The sequence below is a fragment of the Leucoraja erinacea genome, chromosome 3, assembly GCF_028641065.1.
Source record: "Leucoraja erinacea ecotype New England chromosome 3, Leri_hhj_1, whole genome shotgun sequence".
Taxonomy (NCBI): domain Eukaryota; kingdom Metazoa; phylum Chordata; class Chondrichthyes; order Rajiformes; family Rajidae; genus Leucoraja; species Leucoraja erinaceus.
The window spans coordinates 82028820-82043800 of NC_073379.1; the positions used below are offsets into that span (position 1 = coordinate 82028820).

At 42.6% G+C, this 14981-nt stretch overlaps 1 protein-coding gene across 3 annotated transcripts in view; it reads right to left on the reverse strand.

Moving 5' to 3' along the window:
- Window positions 1–2293: 2293 nt before the first annotated feature.
- Window positions 2294–14981, reverse strand: part of mfsd3 (major facilitator superfamily domain containing 3) — a 108795-nt gene continuing 96107 nt past the window's right edge. For all 3 annotated transcript variants that reach the window (XM_055633080.1, XM_055633078.1, XM_055633079.1), the window contains one exon: window positions 2294–4835. In XM_055633080.1, the coding sequence (XP_055489055.1) occupies window positions 4647–4835 (189 nt within the window). In that variant the 3' untranslated portion in view covers window positions 2294–4646. The remainder of the gene's footprint in view (window positions 4836–14981) is intronic.

The window sequence follows — 14981 nt, forward strand, 5'->3', positions numbered from 1 at the left end:
CCATGATCTAGATCGAACCCAGGTCTCTGGCGCTGTGAGATAGCAGCTCTACCACTGCACCACTGTGCTGTCCTTTGAGTCTCGTGTGGTATTTGAAGAATGCACTTATCTAGATGGGAAAGCTAGAGTGGAATGTGATGTGTGGAAAAGCAAGGTGAGTGGAGAGAGAGGAGGCCACTTGCAGAGTTCCCCCCAGGCAACACTTCTATCAGCCAGAGAGAAGGAATCATTGATACTATTTACAGATTAAGGCTACATTTCCCAAGACAATTAATGGCCGGAAAAGAAGTGTCAAATTATGAATATTACTCCCTGCATGTATCTCATTCTCCCCTCCTCAAATTCCCTGCACGCATCTTCACACATTTGCACCATTCCTCATTCCAACTTCTATTTCTTCCCTTTTACAAGCACGACTATTGCAGCCCTGACTTCCAACTCACACCTTGCATGTACACTTGCTATTTGGCCATTCCAGCTTCACAATGTGGACATTTGAGAAGACACTCATAACAAGTGTTCGCTGCAGGAGCGGATTGCTGTAAGTGAGCTTGTGCCAATAGAGGCCAAACACAGCAATCAACTCCCCCTTCCCTGGAGTGAAACATGCTGATCATCGTGGGCAGGGGAGAGGTCTTTCTGAGTGATTGGCAATGCTTGTGATATGGTGGAGTTTCTTTACATATTCTACTTTCCTTGCTTTTACACATCCTGCATGGCTAAACTGCGTATCCCAGTACTGCCACTTTTCTGATTTTTGCAAGGTCACCGCCCACCTTTCTTTTCACCTGCTGAAAATGTGGAAATATTTCTGTGCTTAGGAAAGATGAAATGTAACTCAAGTAGGTGCCATCAAGCATCAGCTCAAGGTGTGGCTCGTGTGCATTAGAGTCTAAAGAGGAGGAGAGAGGCACAGGGTATAGAACCGTGCACATGTTGACTATTGGAGAATTAGAATACATATAAATCCTGCTTCTGCTTCCATTAAACTGTTCCTGCTTAGATTGTCGAAATTGAAATTTCAAAATTTGCGTTCCCACCCCATCCCGTTTTCCACACTTTAATAAATAAAGAACAAATATATACATTGCAAAATATTTTGAGATTTAGAAATATGTGGACAGGCAAAAGATGTCAGGAGGCATTTAAAGGTTGCGGCATGGTGGCGCAGCGGTAGAGTTACAGTGAATGGAGCACCGGAGACCTGGGTTTGGTACCGACTACGGGTGTTCTCCCCGTGACCTGCGTGGGTTTTCTCCGAGATCTTCGGTTTCCTCCCACACTCCAAAGACGTACAGGTTTGTAGGTTAATTGGCTTGGTAATTGTCCCTAGTGTGTGTAGGATAGTGTTAATATGCGGGGATCACTGGTCGGTGTGGACCCGGTGGGTCGAAGGGCCTGTTTCCGCGCTGTATCTCGAAACTAAAAAACTAAACACGACCTTTAAGGCAGCAGTAGAGACTCTGTAAAGTCAATCCCAACTTTTCTTATGTTCTAACTGTTCGTTCGTAAAAACAAGTTTTTATGTTCTTCCTGTGACCTCATGGGTTTTTCCTAGTGCTCCAGTCTCACCCACATTTGCTCCGGTTGCTCCAGTCTCCTCACACCGAAAAACATCACTAAAAGACATTAAGGTTTGTAGTGTAATTGGCTTCTGTAAATTGTCCCTAGTGTGTCGTATGCAAAACTGGGATAACATAGAACTAGTGTAGGAGTGGTCATTGGCTGGCACGGACTCGGTGGCCCGAAGGACCTGATTCCACACTACATCTCTAAACTAAACTAAATTAAAGAGAATCCAGTGAAAATTATAGAGGCAGCAATTTATATAGTACATCCAGTGGTAGACTGGATGACTTTGCAGATATACAGGGATCTAAAACTCAGGTGAATGAATTGTAGACAGTGATGAAAGAATTAAATTTGTGTTAAAACAGATCAGCTTGAGTAAGATATCTTGTTCCTTTAAACGAGAAACCATAATTCGATTAATCTTGCGATACAAAAATTAACCATGTAATTAACTGAGTAATAAATCAATGTTCTAATTGTTTATGTTGCGTGCACCATCAGTTGCAATACATCAGTTGATAATGTTATCTGAACCTTAGCGATTATATTTCTGCCTGAAATCACTTTCTGGCATTGATTCAATCCAAAGTCTTCAATAGAGTTTCGGCTTTATATAGGAGTGGTTCTTTCATTTCCATCCAGGCTTCCTGATAGCTGCAGTAGCTGTCAGTGAATTCCAAATGCTTGACATGTAACAATATCAACTCATTAACAATCAGTTTTATTATTCCTGCAGATTTATTGAGAAATAATCTGAGGTTGATTACAAGGACATTTTTTGATAGTACAGATTAAAGTACATTGATATCCAGAGACCAAACAGAGGACATTGGGGAAATTAAGAGTTGCACAACTTGCTTCCACAATAAGGAAGAATATTTTTTAATCACATAAATAGATAAAATCTTGTTTAGAAGAAAAATTACAAAACTCAGCGGGGAAATACAGATGCAGGAAGATAACCTAGTTACCAACTTACGATATGTGAAATGAAGCACTGAAAATTATCTTTTGCATAGATAACAAATGCAAATTAATGATTCGCGTGCTAAAATTTCAGTGTAACACAAACGCGTGTGATTTTTTTAAAAATCGCAATCTGTATACCCTGAGATTACATAAAATCAGTCAACAGACAAATCACAACAGTGCCTAGCAGCAATTATTTGGCTAGTTTCAGCTGTACAGAAATAATAACTTAATATAATGCTAATTAACTCTAAGTTTAACATGAAAACATATTTCAGTCAGAATACGTCAACTTTATTTATCTTCTTTACTTTGTACAACAGCACATTTCACCATTTACTTCATATCAATCCCCCTCACCTTCCACCCTGCATCACCACCCACTGTGGTATACAGGGTATAATATAACATAGTTTATCAATTAAAATGTAATTTACCAAAAACTTGAGTTTCAGCCATTTAGTGAAAGAACAGGTGAAAGAAACTGGCATTCTTAAAAAAAAATTATATGCTGAAATCTTATCTTGTTTAGATTGACCATAAAGAGGTCAAGAAGCTAACAACTTTCAGTCACCAAAATGTTTTAGTATAACTTTAAACATCTTGCATTGTTAATATTTTCTCGATTGGCTTGATTCCTGGATAGCAGGTTCTTGGTGGTAAGCACATGCTACTGGACACTTTATACTAAATGATGATAGACACAAAGCTGGAGTCAATTTGGGCGTTATTTGCGCGCCATTTACTCGTCACGATGCACGACGCGCACATGGCGTGCATTACGCGCGCATGGCGCGTGGTGAGACATGTTGGCATAGGCAGTGACCCGTGGTAGCGCGCGGCGCCCCAGGATTTTGGGATTCTCATAATCCTCACTCGCCACCTGCGTGACGCACAAATGACGCCCAAGTGGGACAGGCCCTTAACTCAGCGGGACAGGCAGCCTCTCTGGAGAGAAGGAATGGGTAACGTTTCAGGTCGAGACCCTTCTTCAGGCAATGGTAATGAGCATATGTTAAATTCTAGGAAGATTCTACAACTAGGTTTGTTTCTTGATTTAAACAGACCTATAGAGGCACTTTAACCCACAGAGTACTGATGACATACCTGCTTCCCTGAAGATCACTTAAAAAGGACAAAGACACATTTGCCTCATTACATAAAATAAATCTTGGAATATTTTACTTTTGGATAATACCGAGCAACTGTACGTTTTTACCAGAAGAAATGTTTTGACATGTTCTGTACAACATAACCAAGTGAAGATTAATGAGTGCAATACCACAATTGGTGCAAATTAAAGTTTATATTAATTGAAAGTTAACATTGATTAATAGATAGCTTTTTTAAGCTTATCTATTTTTATTTTTGAATTTATAAACTGTGAGACTTTTTCTCAATTGTGGGAGATGTTTTCTTTTATGTAATGAAGGCTTCTTTGCTCTTTTTAAGCGATCTGGAGGTTAGTACACTGTGGGTTAAAGTCCTCCTGTGGATCAAGTGCAAACCTGATTATAAAATCTTCCTGGAAGTGAACATCTGCCAGAGATGTTTACTGGAAGGTTTTATTGGGTGAGCTGTGTGGTGACGTGAGGTAGGAGACAGGTTTACAGATTTGCCTGATGTCACCAATTGGACACTGAACTGTATTATCCCACTTGCACTGTGTGTGGAATGATCGGCACAGAGATGGAGCTGTGACTGGGAATTAGAAGTTAAAGCTTTCCTGCTGGCCCCCAGCAGACTCTCAGTAAACCAGATCTGTTCAGAAAAGTTTCTGACTTGGTTTGGTGCATGTCTTTGTTTTAAATATCACTGAGTGCACCACAGTGCCTTCTTTGCATCCATGAATGAGGCCCATGTGACAGTCAGGTGACACCTCAATAAAAATGACCTGGTTAAGATTACGGAAAAATTGGAAGTGAGTGGGAATTTTGCACAGCAATGTTATCTGCCCCCAACTTTGTTCTCACTGTAGCCAGGTGGTTTGAATTTTCCCCACTGATTTCACAATTGATGTGTTTCCCACAGACCAAGTTAAATTTGCTCTGGGGGACCACTGATGTGACACTCCAGTTTCTATGCTATTGTAAAACAATCACACATTATTGTTTATGTTGCTTGGATAGTATCTCAGGTGGATTCAGAACATGAAGCAAGGATAAACCTGAAAGCAACAGAAAAACACAAAAACTAGAAGGAAAACCAATCCTGTCCACAAGTATACCAGCTATGGTGCTAAAGAGGACTTTCCCCAACACCTCAGCACTTGCCAGAAATGTGTAATGGGTTGCCTGTAAAAGAGAATAAGTGACAAAGATTAACAATTCATCATCTGCTACAAAAATTATCTGCATTGTCTGATACAAGCATGAGCAATAATTTTACAATCCCTGAAATAACTATCTTAATTCTTTGTTCTGATTTCCAACTTGGTTTGTCACCTATTTCCTGTTATACATTTTTTTTGATATCATTCCTACCATTTGTTGATTGAAGCCGAATCAGAAACCAAAGTGTAAGAAATCGGCACAAGACTGTCACTGTCACTAATTCTCAGTGATCAGTATCACTGTTTAACAGGTATGCTCAAGGGTCAGTCTATTTTCTGACCTGTGGCATCACGCCCAGAAAATAAATTCCAGTGCACTCATAAAAGTACGACAGCAAAAGTGTGGTGAAAAATGTACAACAGCAAAGGGTCAATGATAAATATACAAGAGGATAAGTGAAGCAATAAATGTACAACAGCAAAAATCCAATGGTGAATATATAATAGCGAATGTGCAGTAACAAAAGCATGACAGCAAAAGTTCAATGATAAATATCTGACAAAAAATGTGCAGTGATAAAATACCAAACGTAAAAGTGTGATGATCAAGTAACTAAGAGAGGTTTCTCCCTAGGTTCTGCCCATGTTACGTCAGTTCCTTAAATATCATGGGAAAGTTGCCAGGGGCAACTTATCTTGCCTGGACTACACAAATACACTTAAGGACACAAATTATACCCAATTTCAAGCCGCAGGTAATTTTAGTAGAAAGCATTAACAGATGAAGGATTGATGAAGGATCATTGATAATGTAAACGGAGATGACTGATACCTGGACACCATCCTGAGGTACGGCATCCAGTATCTGCATTTTTAACAAACCTAATAGGCATTTTGCATCATTTTATTACCACAAGTGAGCTGCAATTGGCTTCAACGCAACCTGAAGTTTTGAAACAATCCAAGTTTATTTCGAACATGGAAAAGATGGTGCTGGAGTAGCTCAGCGAGTCTGGCAGCATCTGTGGAGAACATGATAGGTAACATCTCGAGTCGTGACTGTTCTGCAACTGCAGTTCGTTGTTTCCACAGGAATATACTTGGCAGATCCTAAGGTGGTTCTACCACTTATGGGAATTTCTGAGAAAACAAGTGGAAAGGAATGTGGACACACACCGCATATTGGTGGGGTAGTTGCAAGGCAGTAATGATCAGAACCAGAATGTCCAATGGATTGCCCACTATTTGCAACACTGAACACTGAGGATTATAAAGTGTTCTTGATATAAGTGGTGCCAAGATGTTAAGGAGGATTTTAAAACTGAAATCACCATCTCAATCTGCAATCTACTGAACCAATAATCCTGTGAATGTGACTTTTCACTTTCACTGTAGCACTTCACATCTGACAGGCAATTAGGGATAGGCTATAAAATGGTGGCCTTGCTCAGGTCTTCAACATAACCTACAAATAAATAAATAACATACATTTGAATATAGCTGAAAAAGCACAAAATGTGAAGGAGTCTCCCTGTTGTAAATATCCCACCTGGCAACAATTAATGGTGCCTACAATCTGCCTACAACAGGTCTTTAATTAAAATAACTTTAAAGTATTTTTTCCTAGCTGCCAAGTTCCCTTGGGCTCAGCTGAGTTTCAAAGGAAGTTGTGAGGAACTTTGTAGTCTTTTAAAAGTTTTTAAAAGGGCACCTTTGATGATTTTTCCTTGGGATCGATGTTTGCTCCCAAAGAGAAATGATGTAGGCGAAATTCTGATGGAGTTGGGGTCTACCCTCCCTCTCCCACACCATTTTGTGCCAGAGGGCTTGAGGGTTTTTGTCTCAACATAGCTTCATGTCAGCCTGTATATCTATCAATGGTGGATATTTTCACAATACAACAATTAAAAAGATGATGAAAATCATGGAACATGTCAGTAAATCAATTGTGATCAAAAGATTCCATAAAGCCTAATGGGCAATCTAACATTAAAGTGAATAGCACCTTCAGTGGTTTGCTATCTAAAATCTGACTCCGTTAACAGTAATGTTTATTTAGTTTAGTTTATTATTGTTGTGTGTACCAAGGTACAGTGAAAAACTTTTTTGTTGCACGCTATCCAGCCAGCGAAAGGATTATACACGATTACTATCAAGCTGTCCACAGTGTACAGATCCAGGAGAAAAGGTATAACTGTAAGTACAAGATAAAGTCCAGTAAAGTCCGATTAAAGATAGCCCAAAGGTCTCCAGTGAGGTAGGTGGTAGGTCCGGAACACTCTGTAGTTGGTGATAGGATGGTTCAGTTACCCGATAATTGCCCGGAAGAAACTATCCCTGAATCTGGAGGTTTTCAAACTTCTATACCACAAATAAATGATAGGTTTACAATGGTGTTTATGTATCTGGAACTGAAATGAGATATCTTGTAATATACTTATTTTTTTAATGATACTGTGGTGGATATATGAGAAACTAATTAATTAATAGGATCAGTGAATGATATTTATTCACCTTTGAAGTAAATACAGACTGTATATAGTTATCACCACCCTAGTGGTTATGTCTCATATGCCACTAAACTCAAAGTTAGTCTTGGATCTCCTAAAAATGTTTCTATAGATATTTTTGCTAGAACATCAACAACATGTGCAATCATCTTGCTCATATCCACAGATAGTTGGTGGTCTTTAGGGGGGCGGGGGCATTGTGGTGCACTGGTAGAGTTTCTGCCTAACAGCTCCAGAGACCCGGGTTCAATCCTGACTAGAAGTGATTAGTTTATTTTAGTTTAGAGATGCAGCTTGAAAAGAAGCTCTTCGGCCCACTGAGTCCATGTCGACCAACATCAGCTAGACTCTAGTTCTATCCTACACACTAGGGACAATTTACAGAAGCCTATTAACTTACAAACATTCACGTGTTTGGAATATTGGGGGAAACTGGAGCACCCAGAGAAATCCCATGTGACCACAAGGATAACATACAAACTCTGTACAAGTAGCACCCTTGTCACAATTTAGTCAGGATCAAACCTGGGTCTCTGGTGCTGTAAGGCAGCAACTCTACCGCTGTGCCTCTGAGTTATCTGTACAGAGTTTATATGTTCATCCTGTGACCTTGTGGGATTTCTCCACGTGCTCCAGTTTCCTCCCACATTCCATAGATGTGCAGGTTTGTAAGTAAATTGGTCTCTGTAAATTTCCCCAGGCTGCGAAACCGGGATTACAGAGAACTAGTGTAGGGGTGATCGCTGGTCAGCATGGACTCGGTGAGTTGAAGGGCCTGTTTCCACAATGAATCTTTAAACTAAACTAAACTTGTTTTTCCTGCATGACAACCGTAACTGGACTGATAGAAAGTAATATACAATGTAAATCATTTAAACAGTTTCAAAACTGCAATAATCACATAAGCTGCACACTGTTAAGGTAGTACTAAATAGCCTTTTGTTGTAACATGGAATTTCTCTTCTATTAGGGATTTTGATATTTATTTTCTAATCCTTCCATTGTTAGATGCAATGCCTTGTATACAGTACATTTTAATGTAATAGAGAGGTCTCAGTTGCAATCCTGGACTCACTTTGAGTTACCTCAACATAGAGGTATTCTTTTTAAATTCCATGATCAAAAGAGTTACAAGATTTAACATTAAGATTATTTTGTGTATTTCTTTGCTTTGAGGCCCGATCAAAAGTTTATATTTTCCTTTGACAGTAGCTCAAAACTCTTTTGATACTACAGTCAAAGCCTGTGGATCATCATTTTCATGTTCATAGTCACAGGAGCAGAATTAGGCCATTTGGCTCAAAGCATCTCCTCCACCTTTCAATCATGGCCGATCTATCTTTCCCTCTGAACCCAATTCTCCTGCATTCTCCCCGTAAACTTTTGACACCTTTACCAATCAATCTTCGCTTTGTAAATAACCAATGACTTGGCTTCCATAGCCATCTCTAGCAATGAATTCCACAGATTTACCACCCTCTGACTAAATAAATTCCTCCTCATCTCCTTCCTAAAGGAACATCTTTTTATTCTGAACCTGTGCCCTCTTTCTTAGACTCTCCCATTTGAGGAAACAGCCTCTCCACATCCACTCTATCCAGGCCTTTCACTATTCTGAACATTTCAATGAGGTCCCCACTCTATTCTAAACTCCAGCAAGCACAGGCCCAATACAGTCAAACGCTCATCATACGTAAACCCATTCATCCCCAGGATCATTTATATTAACCTCCTCTGGACCCTCTCCAATGCCAACACCATCCCGCACATCAGATATGGGGCCCAAAACTGCTAGGCAATCCTCCCAATGTGGTCTGACCAGTGCAGTCCCAAGCCTCAGCATTACATTGGTATTTTTCAGCTTTACATCCCGACCTTTATATTCGAGTCCTCTCGATACAAATGCTAACATTGCATCTTGCTTCCTTACTCCCAATTCAACTTGCAAATTAACCTTTTGTGAATCCTGCACCAGCAATCCCAAGTCTCTCTGCACCTCCAAGTTGAGTACTTAGGAGCAGACAGTAAATACGCCAAAGTTAACATGGTTTTGTGAAAGGGAGATCCTGCCTGACAAAAACTCATATGTCAGGCTGTTATTCATCGATTACAGCTCGGCATTTAACACAATCATCCCCTCCCAGCTGGTTACCAAACTCGCAGAACTGGGTCTCTGCGCATCCCTCTGCAATTGGATCCTCGACTTCCTCATTCACAGACCACAGTCTGTTCGTATTGGTGGAAATGTGTCAGCCTCGATAACAATCAGCACGGGAGCACCTCAAGGCTGCGTGCTCAGCCCCCTGCTGTACTCACTCTATACCCATGACTGCGTAGCCAATCACAGTGTGAACTCCATCATCAAGTTCGCTGACGACACCACTGTTGTGGGGCGTATCACTGATGGGGATGAGTCAGAGTATAGAAGAGAGATCGAGCAACTGTCCATATGGTGCACAATAACCTGGCCCTCAACACCAGCAAAACCAAGGAACTGATTGTGGACTTTGGAAGGAGTAGGAGGGGGACCCACAGCTCCATTTATATCAACGGGTCGATGGTTGAAAGGGTCAAGAGCTTCAAATTCCTGGGCGTGCACATCTCTGAAGATCTTTCCTGGTCCAAGAACACTAATGCAATCATCAAGAAAGCTCATCAGCCCCTCTACTTCCTGAGAAGATTACGGAGAGTCGGTTTGTCAAGGAAGACTCTCTCTAACTTCTACAAGTGCACAGTAGAGAGCATGCTGACCGGTTGCATCATGGCTTGGTTCAGCAATTTGAGCGCCCTGGAGAGGAAAAGACTACAAAAAGTAGTAAACACTGCCCAGTCCATCATCGGCTCTGACCTTCCTTCCATCGAGGGGATTTATCGCAGTCGCTGCCTCAAAAAGGCTGGCAGTATCATCAAAGACCCACACCATCCTGGCCACACACTCATCTCCCTGCTACCTTCAGGTAGAAGGTACAGGAGCCTGAAGACTGCAACAACCAGGTTCAGGAATAGCTACTTCCCCACAGCCATCAGGCTAGTAAACCAGGCTCGGACAAAACTCTGATTATTAATAACCATTTTCTGTTATTTGCACTTTATCAGTTTATTTATTCATGTATGTATATATTTATATCATGGTATATGGACACACTTATCTGTATTGTAGTAAATGCCTACTATGTTCTGTATGCTGAAGAAAAGCAAGAAGTTCATTGTCCTATACAGGGACACATGACAATAAACTCACTTGAACTTGAACTTGAACTTGGAGCCTGTTGGAATTCTTTGAGGGACTAAATAGCAGGATACACAAAGGAGAGTCAGTGGATGTGGTTTACCTGGATTTTCAGAAGGCCCTTGATAAGGTGCCACACATGAGGCTTCTAAGGATGATGAGAGCCCATGGTATCGGAGGGATGATACTAACATGGATAGCAGGTTGGCTGGATGGAAGGCGGCAATAAAAGGGGCTTTTTTTGGTTGACTGCCAGTGGCTAGGGGTATTCCGCAGGGGTCGGTGCTGGGGCTACTACTCTTCACGGTACATATAAATGTTTTGGATGAGGGAATTGAAGACTGTGGCCAAATTTGTAGATGATACGAAGATAGGTGGGGGGGGACAGGTAGTATGGAGTACTGGGGCTCGCTGGAGGGGAGCGCTCCGTTTCGCTGGCCCGGGGCAGCCGGCAGCCTGAAGCCGCGGTCTGCAGAGCTCCAGGTGGTGCGGCGTCTACAGCTCGGGATCCCTCGTGGGGGACCCGGGGGAAGAAGAAGCCATCACTGCCAGGCCCGCGGCCAACTTCTACCACGGGCCCGGCGTGAACTTAACATCACCCCTGGAGGGGAACTTCGACCACCGGCCCTGCAATCTACGGTGCTTCTGGCAGCGGCGGAGACTTTAAATCTCGACCACCGGCCTGCGGCCTAACCAACTTAAAGCCGCGGTCTCCGGTGAGGAAGAGCCGATCCTGGACTGACTCTGGACTCTGGTCCTGTCCATAGGGGGGAAATGGAGGAGGACTGGCCAAATTTTGTGCCTTCCACCACAGTGATGAATGCTGTGGTGGATGTTTGTGTTACAGTTTTATTGTGGTTGTGTGTTCTTTATTATTGTACCGCTGCAGACAACCCAAATTTCCATCAACCCTGGTTGTGTGGCAAATAAATTCTATCAAAAAATTACTACCATCGCCCGGCGGGGTCACAACATCCGAAGCCTGGATCGCCTCCGCGCAGAGGGAGAATAAGAAGGGAAGAGACAAAGACTCAAGACTTTTGCGTTCCATCACAGTGAGGAGGTGCCTGGTGAACTCACTGTGGTGGATGTTAATATGTGTTTATTGTGTGTTTTTGTCATTTTTACTATATGTAGGACTGCAAGGCAACAACATTTCTGTCAGACTGCAAGGTCTGAATGACAATAAAGGCTACTTTGACTATGACTTTGACTAATGGAATTACTGCATAGCAAAGTGTGGAGTCATGCATTTTGGTAGTATGAACACCAAACTCTCTTTTGTCGAGCCTGCTATTTACTTGCTCAAAGAATTCCAACATTTGTCAGGCTAGATCTCTCCTTCACAAAACCATGCAGCTGACCTGCCTAGTTTATCATGTGCTTCTAAGTACTTGGAAAACTCATCCTTAATAATGGCCTCTAAAATCTTATCAACCATTGGTCAGGCTAACTGGTCTATAATTTCTCCTCTTTTGCTTTGCTCCCTTCTTGAACAGCGGAGTAGCATTTGCAATTTTCCAGTCCTCTGGGACCACTCCTGATTCTAGTGATTCTTGAAAGATCACCACGAATGCCTCCACAATATCTAAATTTTCTATGCATTTTCTCAAGAAATAAGCAATTCTAATTGTCCTGTATCATTAGTGCATTTCTACCTAAATTTTCTCATGGTGCAACAAGACATACACGTTTCTACAACGGCTCTGAATCATTTGGCAATCTGTTGGAGGAGAACCATTCTTGTGAAGTATTTTGTGTACCACCAGCCTCACTGTATAACTTGCCTTAGTTGCAGCATTTGCAGTTTTGTATAATTGACCATGATTTCAGGCCCCAGTTCAGGGACGTAAGCTAAGATGACACTTCAGTGCACTATTGAGTGCTACAGTGTGAGTGGCATCAGATGATCTGTTAAATTTGTCAGCACTTCCAGTTGATTCCAGTTCTCTAACATTACCACGTTGTAGGATCTTACCACATACAGATTGGCAGCTAATTTTACATAGCAGCACATTTAAAATTATTAATTGGCTGCAAACTGCTTTGGTCAAACTGAGAACATGAAAGGTGATATACAACTGCAGGTTTTTTTATTAAAACCTGACAACTTTTATCTGCGGCATCTTTACAAATTTCATAGCTGGCAACTGTTGACAACTTGCCAGAAGCAAGGTACAAGATGAAGTTACGAGATTTTTTCTCAGTAAAGCAAGTGACTAACCACGCCAGCTGTGCTTTCCATTCTTAGAACCACGAATCTTCTCCAGAAAATGTGTATTTATTCTCAATACAAATTACAATTTTCAATTCTCAATTACAAAATACAATTTAGCCTTTGCTAATGAACCACCAGAATTAACTAGATTGTTTTACTATAGTAAAAGAAAAATAATAATTAAAGTCAGTAATAACTTTCATCTCATTTACCAGCAATTATTGACTTACATTTACAGAGACAGATAAGAATTACAAAGGAACAGGAGAAAAACCTTTATTAGTATAGCTTTCAAGTTTGTTTGGAATTCCCAAATTTGTTTAAAAAAATACTTACATACAGATTGTTTTAACAACTATTATGCTGTTTAATCAGATTCACCAGTAGTCTTGCCAAATATCAGATTCATAACCTCAGCATTTTAGTAGGCTGTCTATCACACATTTCTTTTTATTTGAGAACTTTTACTGCATGAGATCCCATCTCCCTCTCACACACTTGTTTCTGCTACTAATCACAAGGAATTGTATAATTCCCTTAACACCTTTAAAAGGAAAGCCATTTCCTCAATGGATTTTACTTCGGAGTTACGTGAGTGACTACGTGAAGAAACCCGCCAGGACGCATGCGTGTCATATCGCTACACGCATTGCAACGAGTCACAGCAGGGGGAACGACGTTCCCTTAGCGGCAAAATTTGAAAGCCGGGAACAGCAGGTAAGGAGACTCTGCGTTCCTTCCACTTACCTTTCAGGTGGAGACATGGACCAGATCCACGAAGGCTGCGGAAAAGCTGGCGGGGGAGAGCCGCGGAGTTGCGGGCAGCCAGCAGCAGCAGCCAACGGCACGCCAATCTCCCGTAATGGGAACAGCTGTGCCCGACTTCGCTCCCGACTTCGCTCCCGCACCGGCCAAGCCGGGCGGGAGAGCGAAGCAAAACTAACAGGGTCGTTGACTCCGAGGAGTCCGACTCTGAATAGCCGCGAGCGGCCAGTGCCCGAGCGCATTGGGGCCGGTTGGAGCGGCTTCAGGAGCAGCCGCGAGCGGCCAGTGCCCGTGCGCATTGGGGCCGGTTGGAGCGGCTGGCAGCTGTGAACAAAGCAGCCGCGACGGCCAGTGCCAGTGAGCATTAGAGCCGGTTGGAGCAGCTGCTGGAAGACGAGCTTCAAGCAGCCGCGACGGCCAGTGCCCATGAGCATTGGAGTCGGTTGGAGCGGCTGCAGGAGCAGTACCTCTTGTAGGGCTGCACAGTGTTTCTCCCTCATCCGAGGGGAACACCGAGGGGTCAATCCTGGGCTGACTGCAGGAGCTGAAGCAGGAGCGGCTTCATGGAGCAGCCGCGACGGCCAGTGCCTGTGAGCATTGGAGCCGGGTGGAGTGGCTGCAGGAACTGGAGCAGGAGCGGCTTCAGGAGTAGCGGCTTCAGGAGCAGCCGCGACGGCCAGTGACCATGTGCATTGGAGCCGGTTGGGTGCCCCAGAGCATCGGAGCCAGCTGGAGCGGCTGTTGGAGCAGGTAAGTGGCAGGCTCCGGGAGATGGAGACTAGTCACAGGGGGCAGCTAGTAAGTCCTACAGCAGTACCTCTTGTAGGGCTGCACAGTGTTTCTCCCTCATCAGAGGGGAGTATAGGGGGTCAATTCTGGGCTGAAGCTGAACAGGGGTGCAGAACTTACCCCTAGTGCACATGCGGTGCAGAAAACCTATTGGAAGACATTTACCATCAGGGAACTGCAAAACACTGAATGTTCCCAGTATCAACCAGTGTATTTGAAAACATGGCAGGGCAGGGACTTGAAACGAAAGAAAGTTCCAAAAGTCCTAACAGCAGGTATTACGGGTTTCACCCGCACAATAAACAAAAAAGACACTTGATCACCAGGATGCACTGGCCTTATTTTGCAAACTACCAATACGAGTAAACAGCATTAGGAAGAAGTACCATCCAACCGACTTTAGACCCTAATTTGCAGGCCTATGCAAACCTGGAACCTCCATACCACCAATATTAAAATTTGGAGGCAACTTATCTAAACAGGTAAAGAACTTGACATAGAGGGAACCATGAGGCTCATTAAAGCAACGTCTAAAAACTACTTCCTGGGGAATGCGCTAACCCTCAACACAGACCCAACCACAGAAACCTACTTATAGTAACCATGGAGGAAGAAGTAAAGGTTTATACCATAGAATTATTTAAAACATAATCCTCC